Consider the following 22,153-nt stretch of genomic DNA (forward strand, 5'->3'; position numbering starts at 1 on the left):
ATGTCTGCATGAGCTTTGTTGCATGTTTGGGAATTACAGTACTTATTCCTGGGTGTATGGAATTACCATCTCCTGGAACTTAGGAAAAACATCATATTTCATGAGTAATTCACATTTCTTAGATAAAAGCGTTATCTTTACTTTCATTCACTGCAATAATTAAATATAATAATAATTGAAAGCATAGTGCCCAACATTTCTTTGAAAACTATAATCTTTTTCTTTAAATGTGATTTACTCATGCAGAAAGGAAATTTTTTCCTTTGGTACTGTATGGTGAATGGTATTTGATAATGAGGTGTATTGGGTCACCCTCAGGAAGGAGCATGCCATCATCTCCTACAGTCACCACAACCATCAGCAGCATCCATGAAGGTTGGTCACACTAGTTCATGACTGAATGTCTTCAGTACGTTAGTAAATGAAAATAAGCTTAGCCACAGGCTTAGTATAAATGATATATAATGTTTGAACTTGGTATCTCATAAAGTCACAATACTGTGGTTGAAACAATTCATGAATAATCTGCACCTAAGACAAGAAATGTACGATGATTCATTTCAGACCACATCATCATCATAAGGTTCCTCTCCTAAATGCAGGTTATTTGTGAATTGGCATTTCATTGATGTATTAGTGTGATGGAGTGAGTCGTGTGTCTGAATCAGTCATGTGCTTGTATTAGTTGTAAGTTTTATTGAATGCTTAGTACAAAGAGAAAACAAATTGTTTTGAATATGATGGGTTAGCTTGTTTCACCTTGGTGTTGCCAGTGTAGTATAATAGCAATGTACATAAAGGTTTTGGTCATTTAACCCTTAAACTGTCCAAATGTAGATCTACGTTTGTGCGTGTAGTGCTCCGACCTTGATTTTCTCCACAAGAAAGAATATAAAAAAACATAAATCTACGTTTGGAGCGCTACGCGAGTGAGTGTAAATCTATGTTTGGACAGTTTAAGGGTTGAACACTTTTTCCTAAACCCCAAGTGTACATAAAACTTTATAAAATTTTATTATGGTGTTATCTGTATACAACAGGTGTTTCTACACTTCTTTCTTCTTCTTTCAACACACCGGCCGTATCCCACCAAGGCAGGGTGGCCCAAAAAGAAAAATGAAAGTTTCTCTTTTAAATTTAGTAATTTATACAGGAGAAGGGGTTACTAGCCCCTTGCTCTCGGCATTTTTGTCGCCTCTTACAACACGCATGGCTTACGGAGGAAGAATTCTGTTCCACTTCCCCATGGAGATAAGAGGAAATAAACAAGAACAAGAACTAGAAAGAAAATAGAAGAATACCCAGAGGGGTGTGTATATATATGCTTGTACATGTATGTGTAGTGTGACCTAAGTGCAAGTAGAAGTAGCAAGACATACCTGAAATCTTGCATGTTTATGAGACAGACAAAAGACACCAGCAATCCTACCATCATGTAAAACAATTACAGGTTTTCGTTGTACACTCACTTGGCAGGACGGTAGTACCTCCCTGGGCGGTTGCTGTTTACCAACCTACTACCTAGGGCGTTTCTACACACGTGTACAAAATATTCACTGAATGCAAAAGCTGATGTGTGAGGTTAGTCTTTTCCCTAGAAGCAAAAGCATATAATACATATTGTGTTTCCTACTATCCTTATTAATATATATTGAGGATTGGTCTGTATAAATTAACAGCTTGTTTCACCAAATGTTGGCATTTAAGAGAAGAACTTTACGATGACTTTTGGCCTGTCTAGGTTCAGTCACAGTGTTGTGACTCCTTATTCTCTAGTTTGTTTCATGCCTAAATATGCATAAGTTATAAGGATTTTGAATTTTGAAGAAAAAAATATATTGAAAATTTTCTTTCCAATCAGAATAAAATTTTGTTTAATCTAGCTCATTAGTACAGTATAATATAGAAATTATTCAGGGAAATCATAATTTTAGTTGCATCCCTAATATTGAATTGTAGAAGGTCGCTGCATCTCTTAATAGTATTTCTGATCACTCTTCAGGAAGCTAAAACATCATGCATTGCACAAAGTATGTAATGCTGACACATGTATAAAGTAGACATACAGTATATGCAGTGATTGAAAACTTATACAGTACATTATTAGGATACGTTTCACTCACCAGGAGCATTTTCAGTCTAATACAGAGTGAGGAAAAATTGGTATATATAGCAGATATGGGACATGTGTAGTGTAGGATAGATGTTAGGAGTCTAGTTGAATTCACTTGATGGCTGTCTTTTCGACCCAAGATCAATGGAAATGGTAAAACTAATGGAATTCTATACATCTGTATTGCCCAGACTGATAAGTGTTAATTCTCTTCTTTGTAGGTGAGTCTGGTTTTATTCCCGTTCATTAGATGGTCATGGCTATTCCTGTGTATCACATATGCGTTATTGATATACATGTGCATATATGAAACCTGTCCCTTTTCTGCTATATATACTTAGAATTTTCTTAATCTGTATTGTATTGAAAAAACTTTTTGTGGTATAAGTTTCTGAATATTGCATACATGTCTAATTAATATTTAATTAAATAGTATTCTGATTTCTGTAAATAATTTGTTACTAGTGAATCTTTACAATGATTTTTGAACCAAAATGTTTTAAAAAGAATAAAAGTGTCATTTCTGTGGTTGGAACAGTTCACAACTAAATATATGAATTGGAAATGAAACTATACAATGTTTCGGTCTGTCCTAGACCATTATCAAGTCACAAGTGAGAGAAAAAAAGGAAGAAAGTCAGAAGTCAGATCTGTTGAAGAAAGGTTAGTAAATATCTAAAGTTGGGTTAGATAAAGAGGTAAGGAGACAGCCAGGATTAGAGCATTTCACAATATACTGGAAGAGGCATGCAGCTGGAGAAACAAAGCTGGGGCTAAGAGTTATATTATTAGTGTTGTTTCTGTTTAGTACAGTAATGAAGTAAATTTATATTTGATATAAGAAGCACAGATAGTACATGTGATTGTACAATGCCTGCACTTTAAAGGAGGGGTTTGGGATGTTGGCAGTTTGGAGGGATATGTTGTGCATCTTTATACATATATGCTTCTAAACTGTTGTATTCTGAGCACCTCTGCAAAAACAGTGATTATGTGTGAGTGAGGTGAAAGTGTTGAATGATGATGAAAGTATTTTCTTTTTGGGGATTTTCTAATGTTGTTAATATATATATATATGTTAATGTTGCAGTTTAAAAACTGTAGTGTAAAGCACCCTTCTGGCAAGACAGTGATGGAGTGAATGATGGTGAAAGTTTTTCTTTTTCGGGCCACCCTGCCTTGGTGGGAATCGGCCAGTGTGATAATAAAAATAATAATAATAATATATATATATATATATATATTTTTTTTTTTTTTTTTTTTTTTTCAACAAGTCGGCCGTCTCCCACCGAGGCAGGGTGACCCAAAAAAGAAAGAAAATCCCCAAAAAGAAAATACTTTCATCATCATTCAACACTTTCACCACACTCACACATTATCACTGCTTTTGCAGAGGTGCTCAGAATACAACAGTTTAGAAGCATATACGTATAAAGATACACAACATATCCCTCCAAACTGCCAATATCCAAAACCCCTCCTTTAAAGTGCAGGCATTGTACTTCCCATTTCCAGGACTCAAGTCCGACTATAAGAAAATAACCGGTTTCCCTGAATCCCTTCACTAAATATTACCCTGCTCACACTCCAACAGATCGTCAGGTCCCAAGTATCATTCGTCTCCATTCACTCCTATTTAACATGCTCATGCACGCTTGCTGGAAGTCCAAGCCCCTCGCCCACAAAACCTCCTTTACCCCCTCTTTCCAACCCTTTCGAGGACGACCCCCTACCCCTCTTTCCTTCCCCTATAGATTTATATGCTTTCCATGTCATTCTACTTTGATCCATTCTCTCTAAATGACCAAACCACCTCAACAACCCCTCTTCTGCCCTCTGACTAATGCTTTTATTAACTCCACACCTTCTCCTAATTTCCACACTCCGAATTTTCTGCATAATATTTACACCACACATTGCCCTTAGACAGGACATCTCCACTGCCTCCAACCGTCTCCTCGCTGCTGCATTTACCACCCAAGTTTCACATCCATATAAGAGTGTTGGTACTACTATACTTTCATACATTCCCTTCTTTGCCTCCATAGATAACGTTTTTTGACTCCACATATACCTCAACGCACCACTCACCTTTTTTCCCTCATCAATTCTATGATTAACCTCATCCTTCATAAATCCATCCGCCGACACGTCAACTCCCAAGTATCTGATAACAGTCTCTTCTTCCAGACTCCACCTATATATATATATATATATATATATATATATATATATATATATGTTGTGTATCTTTATATATATATGCTTCTAAACTGTTGTATTCTGAGCACCTCTGCAAAAACAGTGATTATGTGTGAGTGTGGTGGAAGTGTTGAATGATGATGAAAGCATTTTCTTTTTGGGGCTTTTCTTTCTTTTTTGGGTCACCCTGCCTCGGTGGGAGACGGCCAACTTGTTGAAATATATATATATATATATATATATTTATATATATATATATATATATATATATATATATATATATATATATATAAATATATAAATATATATATATATATATATATATATATATATATATATATATATATATATATGTATATGTATATATTTATAGGTAGTAGGTTGGTAGACAGCAACCGCCCAGGGAGGTACTACCGTCCTGCCAAGTGAGTGTAAAACGAAAGCCTGTAATTGTTTTACATGATGGTAGGATTGCTGGTGTCCTTTTTTCTGTCTCATGAACATGCAAGATTTCAGGTACGTCTTGCTACTTCTACTTACACTTAGGTCACACTACACATACATGTACAAGCACATATATACACACCCCTCTGGGTTTTCTTCTATTTTCTTTCTAGTTCTTATTCTTGTTTATTTCCTCTTATCTCCATGGGGAAGTGGAACAGAATTCTTCCTCCGTAAGCCATGCGTGTTGTAAGAGGCGACTAAAATGCCGGGAGCAAGGGGCTAGTAACCTCTTCTCCTGTATATATTACTAAATGTAAAAGGAGAAACTTTCGTTTTTCCTTTTGGGCCACCCTGCCTCGGTGGGATACGGCCGGTGTGTTGAAAGAAAGAAAGAATGTATATATTTTATATTTTATAGGTAGTAGGTTGGTAGACAGCAACCACCCAGGGAGGTACTACCGTCCTACCAAGTGAGTGTAAAACGAAGCCTGTGATTGTTTTACATGATGGTAGGATTGCTGATGTCTTTTGTCTGTCTCATAAATATGCAAGATTACAGGCATGTCTTGCTACTTCTACTTACACTTAGGTCACACTACACATACATGTACACATTTATTTATACACACTCATCTGAGTTTTCTTTGATTTTATCTTAATAGTTCTTGGTCTTATTAATTTTCCTTTTATATCCATGGGGAAGTGGAATAAGAATCTTTCCTCCGTAAGCCATGCGTGTTGTAAAAGTCAACTAAAATGCCGGGAACAATTGGCTAGTAACCCCTTTTCCTGTAAAGATTACTAAAAAGAATAAGAAGAAGAAAATTGTCAAAGTGGGAAGTCTGAATGTGCGTGGATGTTGTGCAGATGATAAGAAAGAGATGATTGTGGATGTTATGAATGAGAAAAAGCTGGATGTCCTGGCTTTAAGTGAAACAAAGCTGAAGGGGGTGGGAGAGTTTCAGTGGAGAGGAATAAATGGGATTAGGTCAGGGGTTTCAAATAGAGTTAGAGCTAAAGAAGGAGTAGCAATAATGTTGAAGGATAAGCTATGGCAGGAAAAGAGGGACTATAAATGTATTAATTCAAGGATTATGTGGAGCAAAATAAAGATTGGATGTGAAAAGTGGGTTATAATAAGCGTGTATGCACCTGGAGAAGAGAGAAGTGTAGAGGAGAGAGAGAGATTTTGGGAAATGTTGAGTGAATGCGTGAGGAGTTTTGAATCAAGTGTGAGAGTAATGGTGGTTGGGGATTTTAATGCTAAAGTGGGTAAAAATGTTATGGAGGGAGTAGTAGGTAAATTTGGGGTGCCAGGGGTAAATGTAAATGGGGAGCCTTTAATTGAGCTATGTGTAGAAAGAAATTTGGTAATAAGTAATACATATTTTATGAAAAAGAGGATAAATAAATATACAAGGTATGATGTAGCACGTAATGAAAGTAGTTTATTAGATTATGTATTGGTGGATAAAAGGTTGATGGGTAGGCTCCAGGATGTACATGTTTATAGAGGGGCAACTGATATATCGGATCATTATTTAGTTGTAGCTACAGTTAGAGTAAGAGGTAGATGGGAAAAGAGGAAGGTGGCAACAACAAGTAAGAGGGAGGTGAAAGTGTATAAACTAAGGGAGGAGGAAGTTCGGGTGAGATATAAGCGACTATTGGCAGAAAGGTGGGCTAGTGCAAAGATGAGTAGTGGGGGGGTTGAAGAGGGTTGGAATAGTTTTAAAAATGCAGTATTAGAATGTGGGGCAGAAGTTTGTGGTTATAGGAGGGTGGGGGCAGGAGGAAAGAGGAGTGATTGGTGGAATGATGAAGTAAAGGGTGTGATAAAAGAGAAAAAGGTAGCTTATGAGAGGTTTTTACAAAGCAGAAGTGTTATAAGAAGAGCAGAGTATATGGAGAGTAAAAGAAAGGTAAAGAGAGTGGTGAGAGAGTGCAAAAGGAGAGCAGATGATAGAGTGGGAGAGGCACTGTCAAGAAATTTTAATGAAAATAAGAAAAAATTTTGGAGCGAGTTAAACAAGTTAAGAAAGCCTAGGGAAAATATGGATTTGTCAGTTAAAAACAGAGTAGGGGAGTTAGTAGATGGGGAGATGGAGGTATTGGGTAGATGGCGAGAATATTTTGAGGAACTTTTAAATGTTAAGGAAGAAACAGAGGCAGTAATTTCATGCACTGGTCAGGGAGGTATACCATCTTTTAGGAGTGAAGAAGAGCAGAATGTAAGTGTGGGGGAGGTACGTGAGGCATTACGTAAAATGAAAGGGGGTAAAGCAGCTGGAACTGATGGGATCATGACAGAAATGTTAAAAGCAGGGGGGGATATAGTGTTGGAGTGGTTGGTACTTTTGTTTAATAAATGTATGAAAGAGGGGAAGGTACCTAGGGATTGGCAGAGAGCATGTATAGTCCCTTTATATAAAGGGAAAGGGGACAAAAGAGACTGTAAAAATTACAGAGGAATAAGCTTACTGAGTATACCAGGAAAAGTGTACGGTAGGGTTATAATTGAAAGAATTAGAGGTAAGACAGAATGTAGGATTGCGGATGAGCAAGGAGGTTTTAGAGTGGGTAGGGGATGTGTAGATCAGGTGTTTACATTGAAGCATATATGTGAACAGTATTTAGATAAAGATAGGGAGGTTTTTATTGCATTTATGGATTTAGAAAAGGCATATGATAGAGTGGATAGAGGAGCAATGTGGCAGATGTTGCAAGTATATGGAATAGGTGGTAAGTTATTAAATGCTGTAAAGAGTTTTTATGAGGATAGTGAGGCTCAGGTTAGGGTGTGTAGAAGAGAGGGAGACTACTTCCCGGTAAAAGTAGGTCTTAGACAGGGATGTGTAATGTCACCATGGTTGTTTAATATATTTATAGATGGGGTTGTAAAGGAAGTAAATGCTAGGGTGTTTGGGAGAGGGGTGGGATTAAATTATGGGGAATCAAATTCAAAATGGGAATTGACACAGTTACTTTTTGCTGATGATACTGTGCTTATGGGAGATTCTAAAGAAAAATTGCAAAGGTTAGTGGATGAGTTTGGGAATGTGTGTAAAGGTAGAAAGTTGAAAGTGAACATAGAAAAGAGTAAGGTGATGAGGGTGTCAAATGATTTAGATAAAGAAAAATTGGATATCAAATTGGGGAGGAGGAGTATGGAAGAAGTGAATGTTTTCAGATACTTGGGAGTTGACGTGTCGGCGGATGGATTTATGAAGGATGAGGTTAATCATAGAATTGATGAGGGAAAAAAGGTGAGTGGTGCGTTGAGGTATATGTGGAGTCAAAAAACGTTATCTATGGAGGCAAAGAAGGGAATGTATGAAAGTATAGTAGTACCAACACTCTTATATGGGTGTGAAGCTTGGGTGGTAAATGCAGCAGCAAGGAGACGGTTGGAGGCAGCGGAGATGTCCTGTCTAAGGGCAATGTGTGGTGTAAATATTATGCAAAAAATTCGGAGTGTGGAAATTAGGAGAAGGTGTGGAGTTAATAAAAGTATTAGTCAGAGGGCAGAAGAGGGGTTGTTGAGGTGGTTTGGTCATTTAGAGAGAATGGATCACAGTAGAATGACATGGAAAGCATATAAATCTATAGGGGAAGGAAGGCGGGGTAGGGGTCGTCCTCGAAAGGGTTGGAGAGAGGGGGTAAAGGAGGTTTTGTGGGTAAGGGGCTTGGATTTCCAGCAAGCGTGCGTGAGCGTGTTAGATAGGAGTGAATGGAGACGAATGGTACTTGGGACCTGACGATCTGTTGGAGTGTGAGCAGGGTAATATTTAGTGAAGGGATTCAGGGAAACCGGTTATTTTCATATAGTCGGACTTGAGTCCTGGAAATGGGAAGTACAATGCCTGCACTTTAAAGGAGGGGTTTGGGATATTGGCAGTTTGGAGGGATATGTTGTGTATCTTTATATGTGTATGCTTCTAGACTGTTGTATTCTGAGCACCTCTGCAAAAACAGTGATAATGTGCGAGTGTGGTGAAAGTGTTGAATGATGATGAAAGTATTTTCTTTTTGGGGATTTTCTTTCTTTTTTGGGTCACCCTGCCTCGGTGGGAGACGGCCGACTTGTTGAAAAAAAAAAAAAAAAAAAAAAAAAAAAATATGTATATATATATATATATATATGGCGAGAATATAATGTTGAGGAAGAAAGGGAAGCGGTAATTTCATGCACTGGTCAGGGAGGTATACCATCTTTAAGGAGTGAAGAAGAGCAGAATGTAAGTGTGGGGGAGGTATGCGAGGCATTACATAGAATGAAAGGGGGTAAAGCAGCTGGAACTGGTGGGATCATGACAGAAATGTTAAAAGCAGGGGGGGATATAGTGTTGGAGTGGTTGGTACTTTTTGTTTAATAAATGTATGAAAGAGGGGAAGGTACCTAGGGATTGGCGGAGAGCATGTATAGTCCCATTATATAAAGGGAAAGGGGACAAAAGAGATTGTAAAAATTATAGAGGAATAAGTTTATTGAGTATACCAGGAAAAGAACTAGAGGTAAGACAGAATGTAGGATTGCGGATGAGCAAGGAGGTTTCAGAGTGGGTAGGGGATGTGTAGATCAAGTGTTTACATTGAAGCATATATGTGAACAGTATTTAGATAAAGGTAGGGAAGTTTTTATTGCATTTATGGATTTAGAAAAGGCATATGATAGAGTGGATAGGGGAGCAATGTGGCAGATGTTGCAAGTATATGGAATAGGTGGTAAGTTACTAAATGCTGTAAAGAGTTTTTATGAGGATAGCGAGGCTCAGGTTAGGGTGTGTAGAAGAGAGGGAGACTACTTCCCGGTAAAAGTAGGTCTTAGACAGGGATGTGTAATGTCACCATGGTTGTTTAATATATTTATAGATGGGGTTGTAAAAGAAGTAAGTGCTAGGGTGTTCGGGAGAGGGGTGGGATTAAATTATGGGGAATCAAATTCAAAATGGGAATTAACACAGTTACTTTTTGCTGATGATACTGTGCTTATGGGAGATTCTAAACAAAAATTGCAAAGGTTAGTGGATGAGTTTGAGAGTGTGTGTAAAGGAAGAAAATTGAAAGTGAACATAGAAAAGAGTAAGGTGATGAGGGTATCAAATGATTTAGATAAAGAAAAATTGGATATCAAATTGGGGAGGAGGAGTATGGAAGAAGTGAATGTTTTCAGATACTTGGGAGTTGACGTGTCGGCAGATGGATTTATGAAGGATGAGGTTAATCATAGAATTGATGAGGGAAAAAAGGTGAGTGGTGCATTGAGGTATATGTGGAGTCAAAAAACGTTATCTATGGAGGCAAAGAAGCGAATGAATGAAAGTATAGTAGTACCAACACTCTTATATGGGTGTGAAGCTTGGGTGGTAAATGCAGCAGTGAGGAGACGGTTGGAGGCAGTGGAGATGTCCTGTCTAAGGGCAATGTGTGGTGTAAATATTATGCAGAAAATTCGGAGTGTGGAAATTAGGAAAAGGTGTGGAGTTAATAAAAGTATTAGTCAGAGGGAAGAAGAGGGGTTGTTGAGGTGGTTTGGTCATTTAGAGAGAATGGATCAAAGTAGAATGACATGGAAAGCATATAAGTCTATAGGGGAAGGAAGGTGAGGTAGGGGTCATCTTTGAAAGGGTTGGAGAGAGGGGGTAAAGGAGGTTTTGTGGGCAAGGGGCTTGGACTTCCAGCAAGCGTGCGTGAGCGTGTTAGATAGGAGTGAATGGAGACGAATGGTACTTGGGACCTGACGATCTGTTGGAGTGTGAGCAGGGTAATATTTAGTGAAGGGATTCAGGGAAACTGGTCATTTTCATATAGTCGGACTTGAGTCCTGGAAATGGGAAGTACAATGCCTGCACTTTAAAGGAGGGGTTTGGGATATTGGCAGTTTGGAGGGATATGTTGTGTATCTTTATAGGTATATCCTTCTAAGCTGTTGTATTCTGAGCACCTCTGCAAAAACAGTGATAATGTGTGAGTGTGGTGAAAGTGTTGAATGATGATGAAAGCATTTTCTTTTTGGGGATTTTCCTTTTTTTTTTGGATCACCCTGCCTCGGTGGGTGACGGCCAACTTATTGAAAAAAAAAAAAAAATATAATATATATATATATAATATATATATATATATATATATAATATATATATATATATATAATATATATATATATATATATATACAGTGGACCCGCGGCTAACGATATTTTTTCATTCCAGAAGTATGTTCAGGTGCCAGTACTGACGAAATTTGCTCCCATAAGGAATATTGTGAAGTAGATTAGTCCATTTCAGACCCCCAAACATACACGTACAAACGCACTTACATAAATACACTTACATAGTTGGTCGCATTGGGAGGTGATCGTTAAGCGGGGGTCCACTGTATATAAAGTGGTCCCCCGCTTTTCGTAGTTCCCGGCAATCGTGAAATTCGCCAATCATAGGGGTATTTTCGTATAAACATGGACTCGCTTTTCATAGGTTGACTCGCGAGTCGTAGTTCGTCCGGGACGCGTACCCACGGCGTGAGCCAGGGTGGCAGCCAATCTGGCATTGTTTACCAGTGAGCAAAGGTCCCCTCACGTGCTCCAGCGAAATATTTCATAATATTCCATTTATTTTAGTGCTTGCAAGTACTAAATAAGCTACCATGGCTCCAAAGAAAGCTCCTAGTGCCAAGCCTGTGGTAAAGAAGGTGAGAAATACGATTGAATTTAAGAAAACCATCATTGAACAATATGAAAGTGGTACAAGTGTGGCCGAACTGTCCAGGATGTATAAGAAACCCTACACAACCTTATGTTCCATAGTGCCCAAGAAAAATGAAATAAAGGATGCTGTTGTTGCAAAGGGAGTAACTATGCTGACAAAAATGAGATCAGTACTGGAAGAGGTTGAGAAGTTATTATTGGTGTGGATAAATGAGAAACAATTATCTGGAGATACTCTTATGACTTTGTTTATTTGTGAAAAGGCTAGGCAGTTGCATGAAGATTTGATAAAGAAATTGCCTGCAAATAGTGGTGACGTGAGTGAATTTAAGGCCAGCAAAGGCTGGTTTGAGAGATTTAAGAACCGTACTGGCATACACAGTGTGGTAAGGCATGGTGAGGCTGCCAGTTCGGACCACAAGGCGGCTGAAAAATATGTGCATGAATTCCAAGAGTACATAGAGGCTGAAGGACTAAAACCTGAACAAGTGTTCATTTGTGACGAAACAGGCCTCTTTTGGAAGAAAATGCCAAAGAGGACCTTCATTACACAAGAGGAAAAGGCAATGCCAGGACACAAGCCTATGAAAGACAGGCTGATGCTAATGTTCTGTGCTAATGCTAGTGGGGATTTCAAAGTGAAGCCATTACTAGTGTACCATTCTGAAAATCCCAGAGTGTTCAGGAAAAACAATGTTATGAAGAGTAAATTGTGTGTGTTTTGGAAATCTAATAGTAAGGCATGGGTCATGAGGGAAATTTTCGTCGAGTGGTTCAATGAAGTGTTTGGCCCTAGTGTGAAGGAGTATCTCCTGGAAAAGAAATTGGATCTCAAGTGCCTGCTAGTAATGGACAATGCACCTGCTCATCCTCCAAACTTGGATGACCTAATTTTCGAGGAGTTTGGGTTCATCACAGTAAAGTTCTTGCCCCCGAATACCACTCCTCTCCTCCAACCCATGGACCAGCATGTTATTGCAAACTTTAAAAAAAACTACACAAAAGCAGTGTTTCACAGGTGCTTGACTGTGACCACAGACACTCACTTGACCCTAAGGGAATTTTGGAGAGAACACTTCAGCATCCTCCACTGTATAACCCTTATAGGTATGGCTTGGGAGGGAGTGACTACCAGGACTTTGAACTCTGCCTGGAGAAAATTGTGGCCAGATTGTGTCGACAAGAGGGCTTTTGAAGGATTTCGGACTGACCCTAATGAGCCTATGTCTGTTGTAAAATCAATTGTGGCACTGGGGAGTTCCATGGGGTTGGATGTGAATTTAGAGGATGTGGAAGAATTGGTGGAAGACCACAATGAAGAGCTCACCACTGAGGAGCTGCAAGAGCTTCAGCAGGAAGAGCAACACATCGCAGCTCAGAATCCTGCTGCAGAGGAGGAAGAAGAGAGATGGAAGAAGGTGCCTTCTTCAGAAATTAAAGAGATTTTTACTGTGTGGGGTAAGATGGAAAGCTTTATGGAGAAACATCACCCTAACAAGGTTGTTGCAAGCCAGGTTGGCAACATGTACAGTGACAAAGTCTTGGGTCATTTTAGGGAAGTGTTAAAGAGACGTCAGAAACAGAGCTCTCTCCTCAGTTATTTTGTGAGACAGGACTCCAGTGACTCTCAAGGTGGTCCTAGTGGCATTAAGAAACAGAGAAGAGAAGCAACCCCAGAAAAGCAAATGGTACCTGAGGTGTTGATGGAAGGGGATTCCCTTTCCAAACTATAAACAATCCACTCTCTCTCCTCCTCCAGTCTCCCATACACTAAGAAGAATCTCCAATAAAGGTAAGTGTTATGCTGTTAATGTTTCATTCATCATTTCCCATTGTATTGTTTATGTACTACATGTATATTTCATGTTAAAATTTTTTTTGTTTTAATACTTCTGGGTGTCAGGAACGGATTAATTATATTTACATTATTTCTTATGGGAAAAATTGATTCGTAAATCGTAAATTTCATTTACAGTAATGGCTCCAGGAACGGATTAATTACGAATAACGAGGGACCACTGTATATATATATACAGTGGACCCCCGCTTAACGATCACCTCCAAATGCGACCAATTATGTAAGTGTATTTATGTAAGTGCGTTTGTACGTGTATGTTTGGGGGTCTGAAATGGACTAATCTACTTCACAATATTCCTTATGGGAAAAAATTCGGTCAGTACTGGCACCTGAACATACTACTGGAATGAAAAAAGTTCGTTAACCGGGGGTCCACTGTATATATATATATTACATCCTAGCCTGGAGTTTACCTGGAGAGAGTTCCGGGGGTCAACGCCCCCGCAGCCCGGTCTATGACCAGGCCTCCTGGTGGATCAGAGCCTGATCAACCAGGCTGTTACTGCTGGCTGCACGCAAACCAACGTATGAGCCACAGCCCGGCTGGTCAGGAACCGACTTTAGGTGCTTGTCCAGTGCCAGCTTGAAGACTGCCAGGGGTCTGTTGGTAATCCCCTTTATGTATGCTGGGAGGCAGTTGAACAGTCTCGGGCCCCTGACACTTATTGTATGGTCGCTTAACGTGCTAGTGACACCCCTGCTTTTCATTGGGGGGATGTTGCATCATCTGCCAAGTGAGTGATTTTCGTGTGCAAGTTCGGTACTAGTTCCTCTAGGATTTTCCAGGTGTATATAATCATGTATCTCTCCCGCCTGCATTCCAGGGAATACAGGTTTAGGAACCTCAGGTAGTAGGTTGGTAAACAGCAACCGCCCAGGGAGGTACTACCGTCCTGCCAAGTGAGTGTACAACGAAAACCTGTAATTGTTTTACATGATGGTAGGATTGCTGGTGTCTTTTGTCTGTCTCATAAACATGCAAGATTTCAGGTATGTCTTGCTACTTCTACTTGCACTTAGATCACACTACACATACATGTACAAGCATATATATACACACACCCCTCTGGGTATTCTTCTATTTTCTTTCTAGTTCTTGTTCTTGTTTATTTCCTCTTATCTCCAAGGGGAAGTGGAACAGAATTCTTCCTCCGTAAGCCATGCCTGTTGTAAGAGGTGACTAAAATGCCGGAAGCAAGGGCCTAGTAACCCCTTCTCCCGTATAAATTGCTAAATTTAAAAGAGAAACTTTCGTTTTTCTTTTTGGGCCACCCTGCCTTGGTGGGATATGGCCGGTGTGTTGAAAGAAAGAAAAGATGAATATATATTACATTAGTGTAAGTTAGGTTAGGTGAGATGTCTAAGTTAGTTTTGGTCTAAAATAAAACTCCTAATGTGAGCCTTTGGCAAATGATGACCCTCTTATTTGTTAAGCAGCAGTTGGCATACTTATGCTAGAATACCATTATTGTATGCCCGTACTTAAAGCAGCTCCTGGAATACCAGTGCCATATACCCATGGTTAAGCATCTTTTAGCTTACCAGAACAAGATTTTTCCTCCTCATTTAAGAATAACTACATTTCCACATATTTTTTATGTAAAGTAAAAGGACACAAGTGCAACTAATGTGACATTTATTGTGGCAACGTTTCGCTCTCCAGGAGCTTTATCAAGCCTTTACAAACAATACATGGACACAGAGGGTATATAAAGGCTCAGAGTGAGGTGAATACTAGTGAGGTACCATTTCGATGTTCACTAGTGGTAGTAGTAGTAGTAGTAGTAGTAGTAGTGGTAGTGACAAAAGTAATACAATATGGTAGAGCAATTAATTCGTACATGAGTAAAAGGATATAAAAGCTATTACTTGGGTAACATAAAAATAGGTTGGACAAATATAAACTGGAATGAGGCAGCTTGTTTCAGTGTTCACTCTCTGTGCTTTGTGTAGTATAACAGGAGAGACTATGTGATGGCAGGGTTTACTGTTTTCAGGAGGATTCTTGCTAAGACTTCGGAGATGGTGAAGCTGCCGTTGTTTTGTTTAATTGTATTCGAAACAGCGATCAGTGCTGATTCGAGGCACTTGCGTCTGCGGAAATTAGTTTCTTTGATCACTAATTGGGCGTCTCTGAATTTCATGAGATGATTGGTGGAATTTCGATGTTGTACACAGGCGTTGTTCAGGTTATCGTTCCTACATGCGTAAATGTGTTCATTGAGGCGGGTGTCGAGGTTTCTGGCTGTTTCACCTACGTAAATCTTGTCACAGCCTCCACAGGGTATAGTGTAAACTCCTGCACTGACTGGTTCGTGGTGCTTGGATTTTGTCCTGGTTATATCCTTTATTGAAGTGCTAGAAGCGATGGCGACTCTGGTGTTAGTGCTCCACACAAACTAGCCGGAGTTCTTGCCAAACATCTTTCCTGCCTTCTGGGGACCATCAGCCCCGCTCATCTTAAACACTCAGGTGACCTTCTCAACCGCATCCGTAACCTCTCCATCCGTAACAAGAAACTAAGCAGTTTGGATGTGACTTCCCTCTTCACAAAAGTACCTACCAAAAAAGCCATCGAGGTTCTACGACGTAAAGTCAATCAGGACCTTAATCTTCCTCTACCTCCCGGAGATTTTGTTGACTTAATTGAACTCTGTGTTAATTTCAACTGTTTTTCTTTCAATAACAAGCTCTACAAACAAACCTACGGCATGGGAATGGGGTCCCCCATCAGTGCCGTCCTAGCCAACTTATACATGGAACACCTAGAGTCCGAACACTTCGCCAACATCATCCCTTCAAGCGTCACTTGGTTACGTTACGTGGACGATGTCCTCGTAATAACTCCAAAACGTTTTGATGTACGGGATCTTCAGGCAAGGCTCAACGCAGTTGAACCGGCGATCCAGTTTACACTAGAAGAAGAGTCCAATGACAAGCTACCTTTCCTCGACGTCCTCATTCACAAAGTAGACAACAACCTAAGATTTCAAGTTTATCGGAAACCCACCAATAAAAATGATCTCACACACTTCTATTCCAGTCAAGATACCAAGACCAAAAGAGGCATCATCATCGGGTTTTTCCTAAGAGCATACCGAATTTGTAGTCCTGAGTTTCTTGACGAGGAGTGTACATACATTCACCAAACATTCACAGAGTTACATTTTCCTTCTTTTTTTCATCAAAGACTGCAAGAAAAGAGCTCTTCAGATCATAAATTCTCCACGCATCAACACCACTCCCAGCAAAGTTATAATTCTTCCCAACAGTCAGGTTGCACTGAACGTCTCAAAAGCACTTTCACAAGCTAACACCAGAGTCGCCATCGCTTCTAGCACTTCAATAAAGGATATAACCAGGACAAAATCCAAGCACCACGAACCAGTCAATGCAGGAGTTTACACTATACCCTGTGGAGGCTGTGACAAGATTTACGTAGGTGAAACAGCCAGAAACCTCGACACCCGCCTCAATGAACACATTTACGCATGTAGGAACGATAACCTGAACAACGCCTGTGTACAACACCGAAATTCCACCAATCATCTCATGAAATTCAGAGACGCCCAATTAGTGATCAAAGAAACTAATTTCCGCAGACGCAAGTGCCTCGAATCAGCACTGATCGCTGTTTCGAATACAATTAAACAAAACAACGGCAGCTTCACCATCTCCGAAGTCTTAGCAAGAATCCTCCTGAAAACAGTAAACCCTGCCATCACATAGTCTCTCCTGTTATACTACACAAAGCACAGAGAGTGAACACTGAAACAAGCTGCCTCATTCCAGTTTATATTTGTCCAACCTATTTTTATGTTACCCAAGTAATAGCTTTTATATCCTTTTACTCATGTACGAATTAATTGCTCTACCATATTGTATTACTTTTGTCACTACCACTACTACTACTACTACTACTACTACTACCACTAGTGAACATCGAAATGGTACCTCACTAGTATTCACCTCACTCTGAACCTTTATATACCCTCTGTGTCCATGTATTGTTTGTAATGGCTTGATAAAGCTCCTGGAGAGCGAAACGTTGCCACAATAAATGTCACATTAGTTGCACTTGTGTCCTTTTACTTTACATATTGTCGGTAATTCTACCAACTTTATTACTATTTTTTATGTGTTTAATGCTGCAAAATACACAGGATAAATTAATATGGATGTGTAGTATACAATGTGTGTGTAGAGTTGTCTAGTCTGTAATGGAAAGCATCACAATTGTACAGTGTAAAAAAAGGTAACTAATGTGCACCCTTGGCATGATGTTAATGGAGATGGGTCATGTGTTGGATTATTTTAATCTCTGTAAAATCAGTTTCACTTTGTTTCATTATACAGTAGTTACTTATGCTGTAGATATGTAGCATTAAACTTTAAGTATGCACTTAGATATATGCTTATATCAACTACCATGTGTATGAAAGTATGAACATGTCTCAAACAAGAGCCCCTTTCATCATGTAAATATATTTCTATCAAAAATTCTTTCACTTCATATATATTTACTTAAAATATTCAAAGGTAAGTACCTCCATTTTAATTTTGGTCTGTACCACTTTTAATGTCGAGCAACTCTGGTTATTATGTACTAGTGATTATGCTCATAACTGCTTCATTAATTGCAGTTAACATGTTTTGTATTCTTTTAATTTTTACCATCACTGATATGCAGTAAAACCCTAAATTTTGCAAAGAATATTTATTTTGTTTAATTTTTACAGCAAAAGTTTTGCCCGATAAATTGCAACAGAAAAGAATAGATATAATACCCATATAATTGCCAACAGGTGTTTCCAAGGGTGGCTCAGTACAAGAGGAGGACAGTAGTGAGAGTGGTGATTCTGGGGATGTTATTAGTGGAAGTCACTCACTGGCTCCATCACCTCCCAGACACTTGCAAGCTATAATCGCCAGTAATAGATTCATCACTCTTGCATGGCATGAACCTGAGAAGAACAATGATCACATTGTTGGGTATTCAGTGTTTTATAGACAGGAAGGTTCTCTTAGGTAATATATTTGTTCTTTCTAGTACTACCATTGATTTGATGGAAAACTGTAATTTATTGAAACAGTTTTCAGGATTTGTTGAACATATTTGACTCAATAATTCATATTTCAAAAAGAGACTGATTTTTAATTCATAAACTTGATACAGGGAGCGTGTTCAGAATGTGAGTGCCAGCTCATCAAGTGAGGGATTGGATGAATACAAAACACAGATCAGTCACCTTATTCCTGGGAGTAACTATTTGGTTCGTGTGGTTGCCCACACTTCAAATGGTCTAGTTGGAGCATCAAGTGATGAAGTGCCTGTGTACACAAAGCCTGACCTGGACTTACCATCAGCACCAGAAAATCTCAAAGTCATTCCCACTTCCCCAACTAGTTTGCAGGTCATTTGGTCATATCCTCAAACAGTAAAGACACCTATTTCTGGATTTACAATGTATTATATGCAGGTATGTGTCCATTGCTGTTAAAATTATGTTATTTAGATATTTTATTTCTCTATATCTCTGATGGTTTCCCCCTCCTAGAGCCCCTGAAAGAGGATGATCATGACGGAAATAGCTATGTACCTTTGATGTAATATAGTCATCTATCATGTTATATAACCCTATGCCTTTAGTAATCTCTCTGCACTCCTTTTCTATGAAGTAGGTTGTCTACTCACCATTATTTCCTTGTATAGTGGACCCTCGACCAACGATGGCATCGACTAACGATAAAATCGGGCAATGATGTGTTTTTGCGTAAAAATATTGGCTCGACCAATGATGAAAAACTCAGGTAAGGACATTCGTCCTGAACGTGTCTGCCTGTCTGTCCAGCCTGAGCGCCTCAGCTGCCTTGCCTTCAGCTAGTGTGCCATTGTTTAAAAGTCAGGGCAGATGGTTTCACACATGCATGTGATATATTTTGTATTATTCCATTGTTTTTAGTGCTTGTAACTGCTGCTGTTGCTGCACCACCATCAGCTGCTGCTGTACCACTGTCAGCTGCTGCTGTTGCTGCACCACTGACAGCTGCTGCTGTACCACCATCGGTTGCTGCTGTACCACCGTCAGCTCCTGCTGTGCCACCATCAGCTGCTGCTGTACCACAGTCAGCTGCTGCTGCTGCTGCTGCTGCACCACCGTCAGCTGCTGCTGTACTACTGTCAGCTGCTGCTGTACCACCATCAGCTGCTGCTGTTGCTGCACCACTGTCAGCTGCTGCTGTATCACTGTCAGCTGCTGCTGCACCACTGTCAGCTGCTGCTGTACCACCATCAGCTGCTGCTGTACCATGGTCAGTTTCTGCTGTTGCTGCACCACCGTCACTTGTACTACTCGAAGATGTGGAGAGAATGTTGTTGGTGTGGCTTAATTAGAAACAATTACTGAGAAACAATTAACCCCGGAGGGTTAGCCACCTAGGATAACCCAAGAAAGTCAGTGGGTCATCGAGGACTGTCTAACTTATTTCCATTGGGGTCCTTAATTTTGTCCCCCAGGATGCGACCCACACCAGTCAACTAACACCCAGGTGAACAGGAAAAAATGCCTGGAACTAGTGCTCATATTGGGGAATTTAAGGCCAGCAAAGGTTGGTTTGAGAGTTATAAGTGGCATACACAGTGTGATAAGGCATGATGAAGCTGAAAATTTCCAGCCCCAACAGTGATGAAACAGGCCTGTCCTGGAAGAAAATGCCAAACAGTTCCTACATTACTCAGGAGGAAAAGGCACTCCCAGGATACAAGCCTATGAAAGACAGGCTAACTTTCTTGTTTTGTTGTAATGCTAGTGGGGATTGCAAAGTGAAGCCTTTACTCATGTATCACTCTGAAAATCCCAGAATGTTCAAGAAAAACAGTGTCTCATCACTCATCAATACTCTTCAAAAAAGGTAAGTGTCATTTTCTTATTTATTTATGTATTTATTGTGCATATCTCATTATTTTCTTTGTAGGGAAATGTATATTTCATGTAAAAAAAATTATTTTTTTAATACTTTTGGCTGTCTGGAACAGATTAATTGGATTTCCATTATTTCTTATGGGGAAAATTAATTTGGCTAAAGATAAATTCGGCTAAGGACAAGCTCTCTGGAGCAGATTAAAATCATCGGTCAAGGGTCCACTGTACTTCACTCCTGTATATCTTCCATGAAAGTATACCTTTGGTCATCTTAAGGTGTCTGAACCGTTGTAGAGTATTATTTTAGTGTATATCTTCCATCCCACCCGTCACATCTCTGATCATTTTTTACCATTTTACCCCTTGAAAATTGTAAGTTTAGTGTTTGGAACTCATAGTCTATTTTCCCATTCACACATTTTTAAATTGAAAGACTGACCACCTCCTAACATGGCTGAAAGACTGATTATATCAAATCTACTTATTCTTCTGTCTCTGGTGTTATATTCACCCATATTTGACTGAAGAAGCCTGTTGTGCAGGCAGAATGTTTCAGGAATAAAGATAATCAAGTGTTGCACATGTGTCATATTCATCAATTGAAAATGTGTTCCAAAGCCAGAATATTCTGTATCCAATTTCATTTATTTTTCAAATAATATGTTCCTTTTCACTTATACATTGTTTAACCCGTTTCACTTATACATTGTTTAACCCGTTAACTTTACAAACGTAGATCTATGTTCTCTCACCCAGCACTCCGAATATTTTGAAAAAAAAAAAATTGTTTTTTTTATAGAAATAAAGAACGCATTTTTCTACGTGTCATAGGATAAAATTTTTTTTTTAGGGTCAGTACTCACTGAGATATGAGCCTGCGAAGTTGGCCCTTGATGCTCATCTGAAGGCAACATGGAGTCCTGCCGCTTGCAGAAGTGTTGCTGATATACCTTTTTTTCTCGTTTTCATATTATTTTATATAATTTTTATGTTCTGATAATTACTATTTATAGTAGTTCTTGTAATTTGATACCCAATTTTTGTTCTGACACTAATATTAGGTACTGAAATAGTACTTAAATAGTCACAAACACAGTGATAGGTGAACATTTTCATTTACCTTAGTCACCTACTATTGTCTAGAAATATATATACATAGTATGTATTTATAGGTCCCAGCAATGTTTTGGATATGGGAGTATATAACAATAATAATAGGTTCCCTTGAAGCATCATGTAAGAGTGTGTCACTCGTCTTATCTTATCACTCCACTGCTGATAATGGTGACATTTGATGAACGTGGTCTTATTTTATCACCTGTTACAAAAAACGCGATTCTAAAAGCTTAGAGATCTCCAGTGAATACTAGAAAGGACTGCCCTTCTAGCATCCAGCCTGTTACTGGGTTTTCGTAACACTTAGTCAGTATCCTTGTCCAATTATCCATTAGAATTCAATAAGAATTATTAGTGCTTCAGGATTACAACTGGTAGGCTATTACCTAGAGAAAATAAAATTTAATAAATTTATTAATTAAGTCTAGAGGTATATTATCAAATTAAATTAAATTAATCACAGTAATCAAAATAATATTAATCGCTTCTCTCATGTACAGTATTATTGTGCTGAAAGCACATATCACATATTTATGTCTTAAGTACCGTATGGTACATTAACATTTAATAAGATATTACAAATATGTACAAATAAGTTTGTGTGTATGTGTGTAAGTGCTCTAAGTAGTTCGCTATGTCTCACGACTCGACTAGACTTAAACAAATGACTGACAAAGTCCTCTCATAAACTAAGTTCTTGACCGACTGGCAATCAGAACAGTCTGCTTGAACAATAAAAAGAATGCTAAGCCCAATAGCAATATAACAAGCAACTGCAACACAATCAGGAT

The 22,153-nt window shown here is 39.0% G+C and overlaps 1 protein-coding gene across 5 annotated transcripts in view; it reads left to right on the plus strand.

The window, feature by feature from the left end:
* The first annotated feature begins 278 nt into the window (after positions 1-278).
* fra (neogenin protein frazzled) overlaps positions 279-22,153 on the plus strand; it is a 195,756-nt gene continuing 173,881 nt past the window's right edge. For all 5 annotated transcript variants that reach the window (XM_070095374.1, XM_070095369.1, XM_070095391.1 and 2 more), the window contains exons 1-3: positions 279-375; positions 18,129-18,351; positions 18,500-18,803. In XM_070095374.1, the coding sequence (XP_069951475.1) occupies positions 294-375; positions 18,129-18,351; positions 18,500-18,803 (609 nt within the window). In that variant the 5' untranslated portion in view covers positions 279-293. The remainder of the gene's footprint in view (positions 376-18,128; positions 18,352-18,499; positions 18,804-22,153) is intronic.

This window comes from Cherax quadricarinatus, chromosome 4, assembly GCF_038502225.1.
Source record: "Cherax quadricarinatus isolate ZL_2023a chromosome 4, ASM3850222v1, whole genome shotgun sequence".
In the NCBI taxonomy this organism is placed as follows: domain Eukaryota; kingdom Metazoa; phylum Arthropoda; class Malacostraca; order Decapoda; family Parastacidae; genus Cherax; species Cherax quadricarinatus.